This window comes from Rhagoletis zephyria, unplaced genomic scaffold, assembly GCF_001687245.7.
Source record: "Rhagoletis zephyria isolate East Lansing unplaced genomic scaffold, Rhagoletis_zephyria_1.1 Rzeph_scaffold_35184, whole genome shotgun sequence".
NCBI classification, from domain to species: domain Eukaryota; kingdom Metazoa; phylum Arthropoda; class Insecta; order Diptera; family Tephritidae; genus Rhagoletis; species Rhagoletis zephyria.
In genome coordinates this window covers 1-3460 of record NW_016192239.1, presented here as the reverse complement: position 1 = coordinate 3460, position 3460 = coordinate 1, and the positions used below count along the sequence as shown (strand labels likewise).

The following is a 3460-nucleotide window of genomic DNA, read 5'->3' as shown; positions in this document are numbered from 1 at the left end:
GGAACGCGCAACGCTGGGTTCACTCGTTTTGAGTGCCAGTCAAATTGGCATTTCAATGGGTAATTTCATTTCCGGTTTGCTGTTTTGCATCGCTACGATTGGATATTGATTTTCTACTACTTTGGTATATGCGCTTTGCTCTGGTTCGTTGCTTTCGTAAGTGCATCATTTAATGCGATCGCCTTACAAAATAAAATTCAATATGTAATTTCATCTACACAGACTTCTTTGTGCTACAATGCACCAGAGGAAAGCCCATTTGCACGGGAAACGGAAAAACAATATCTGCAAAAAGAAATTGGTACAGTAAGGAGGCGTCAGCAAAGTGTTAAAAAAAATTCCATGGAAGGCCATATTTAAAAATTTACCTATGTGGGCGATGATTTCGGCTACTCTGCAATACGATTGGACACAACTACAACATGCCGCTGAGGTGCCGCAGTTCATAAAGGACGCCAAGCAGCTGCCGCTAACCGAAAGTTTGATCAGTGGATTGCAGAATCAATTGCCGTACGTTATGAATTGGCTGTTGTCGGTGATTTCCGGTGTGCTTGCGGATCTGCTTGTAGACTATGAGATATTTTCGCGGTGACGGTTATGCGCAAAATTATGACCTTTGCTGGTAGGTTCTTTGAATTTTTCTATAATTAAAACAAAGTGAATTTAGTAGGAATTTAAAAGTATCAGTTAAATTTAGAGTAGAAATTATATTTATCTGTTTTTCATCTCTTTCACCTCCACTAACAGTGGCAGTGGCCCCTAACCTATACAATAGCCGCCTACTCCCTTGCTTGAGCTGCAGTGAGAAGGCGGATTTATTTGCCTTTAGCAATTGTGCCATAAATGTGTTGGGCAGTTATTATGCTGGCATTAAATTGACGCCATTGGATATGAGTCCGAATTTTGCTGCTACTCTAATGGGTATTGCGAATGGCATTGGTTCCTTGACGGGCGTTGTAGCGCCATTTTTGAAGGATTCGTTAAGGCGTTGGGTAATTTTTTTATAAACAATTGTATGATAATTTAGATAATTTACTCATCTTTTTTCAGCCACAATTCAAAGTGTTCCCTGCGCTTATTTGGTTAGTTTCTACGTTGCTAATTTCAGGCGATGTACAACCTTTCGATACACTCAACGGAGTCAGATAAAAATGAATAGATCAGTCTTTAGTTATTATTTAATAAATATGTATTTAAAAGGTAAATTGCAGTATTTAATAAATATGTTTTCGGGAGGTTCCTCCCCCGTCTGGGTTGGAGGCTGCTTTTGGTGCTATAAAGTGACTCGAAGGTACAAGTCGTGTTTTTATTATTTTGTATTTTGGGAAATGATGCTGGAGTGACAGTCCCGGGCCAGATATAAATTTGTGTCGTTCCGGTTACGTAGATTCAACTGTCGTGGGAACGGTATATGTAAGTCGAGTTGTTGAGCCAGCCGTGCGGGCCGTTCGTACACGGCAATAATTTTGCCTCGATGGCAACGGGTTGACCCCAATAGAAGTGCCAACATTGAGAGTCGGCTTCCACATCCACCATTGCTCAAAGTGGTTTTGCTTTGTCTTTTAGGATTTTAATGCGCCTTTAACTTCCATACGAGACTGGCGAGGGTTGAAACCTGGTATAAGCTATGCTTAATAAAGCTTTAAGAAATAAATAAAATGAAAATTAAATTAAATCAAATAGAAGCTGAGTGTCGTTTTTGTATTTTTAACCAGAAAAAAATTGTAGTTTTTTGTACTAAAACTGGCTTATGTTACTACTAGGTTACCTTTTTAATAGACCTATTAATTTTTAGGTGTTTTTTTTTATTTTGTCAATTCAGTTTTGTATTTTTTCGAACTTCGTGCGTCAATTAAAAATTGGCATAACCAATGAAAACGAAAAAAAAATTATAAAATTTTATAAAACCAAACTCCATTAATTTCAATTATAAAAAAACAGCTACTAAATGACTGACGCAGAGGATAAACGTCCAGAATGGGGCAAAAAATTGTCCAAATGTAAGTTGCTCCAATGACGAAAAAAAAACCATCTCGTTTGCCATACAAGCGCTCTTCTCTCTTTGCAGTTGTCCCAATACCACAGCGTGTTATCATGTCCATAATGGGATTCTTTTCCATAATCAATAATTATACGCTACGCAGTTGTATTTCCGTTACAATCACCCGTTTGGTTTTAAAACGAACTTATTCAAATGAAACCGCGGCTAGTGGAGAGGTCTGCCCAAAACCTGAATTAACCGAAGAGGAAGAGAAAGTTAGAAAATTCTAGCACTTTTTTTAAATCACAAAAAGAACTCATTTAACATACCTATTTTCTAAAACCACCTGCAGCTGGCTGGCGGTGAATATGACTGGTCACAGGAAATGCAAGGTTACATACTTGGCGCTTTTTATATTGGCTACATTTTGGGGCATTTACCTGCTGGTTTGCTATCCGAAAAATACGGCGCAAAATGGGTGCTGGTATGTGGAATGTCCACAGCTACCATACTAACAATATTTACACCATTGTGCATTCAATTACTTGGACCGGTTGCCTTAATCATTTTACGTGCTATAATGGGTTTTGGCGCCGGCTTCTCATATCCATCATTCAGTGCTCTTTTGGCCCATTGGGTACCCACACATGAGCGTAATTTGCTTGGTGCATTTATAATGGGCGGTGGCCAAATGGGTACGGTGTTAAGTAATAGTGTGTCGGGAACTATTTTGCGTTATACAACATGGCCATGGGTATTTTATACATTTGGATTTTTCGCCGCTTTGTGGATATTGTTTTTTGTAAGTGATGCGTTGGAAGTTAGAAATCTTAAAACTAAAATGCAATTAAAAAAAAAAACAAATTTACTACAGATATTATTGTGCTATAGTGACCCAGAATCGCATCCGTATTTAGGAGACAAAGAGAAGGATTATCTTATGCAACATATGGGTCGACTTGGACGTGATCATAATTTACCAGCTTTCCCTTGGTTGACCGTCTTCAAAAGCAAAGCAATGTGGGTACACATTTGCGCCCAGATCGGACACGATTGGGGCTTTTATGTAATGTCCACTTGTTTCCCGAAATTCTTGAATGATGTTTTACAATTGCAAATACTCAAAACTGGCATATACTCTTCGATTCCATTCTTATTATTTTGGTTTGCTTCGCTTTTATTTGGGACAATATCTGACTTTATAATTAAACGCGATGTGAATAAGGCGACATGTGTGCGCAAATGGATGACATTTATAGGTGAGTGCACACATTAGCATAGATAAATTCAAAAATTCGAATTGCACCGGAATGTGTTACCTTAATCCTCCTTGGTACTACCGTGCGTATTAGACTTACTACCATTTAAAAAAATTTATAAAGTATCTATAAAAAACATATCCTACCTGCGTAGCTCAATGTTATATCTTTATTAATTTATTATTACTAGTGTTCGCCCAGCGGTTGAAATTCAACCGAT

General features: G+C 38.0%; 2 protein-coding genes across 2 annotated transcripts; both read left to right on the top strand.

Moving 5' to 3' along the window:
- Positions 1–69: 69 nt before the first annotated feature.
- LOC108354348 (putative inorganic phosphate cotransporter) lies at positions 70–1158 on the top strand (the record flags this gene model as incomplete). The annotated part of the gene is given in 6 exon segments (XM_017605540.1): positions 70–156; positions 223–339; positions 341–586; positions 589–622; positions 748–992; positions 1051–1158. Coding segments are annotated over 6 exon segments (828 nt in total), but the record flags the coding sequence as incomplete, so codon positions are not given.
- Positions 1159–1886: 728 nt separating this feature from the next.
- Positions 1887–3240, top strand: LOC108354347 (sialin-like; the record flags this gene model as incomplete). The annotated part of the gene is made up of 4 exons (XM_017605539.1): positions 1887–2000; positions 2069–2256; positions 2334–2783; positions 2856–3240. Coding segments are annotated over exons 1-4 (1075 nt in total), but the record flags the coding sequence as incomplete, so codon positions are not given.
- Between the last annotated feature and the right edge of the window lie 220 nt (positions 3241–3460).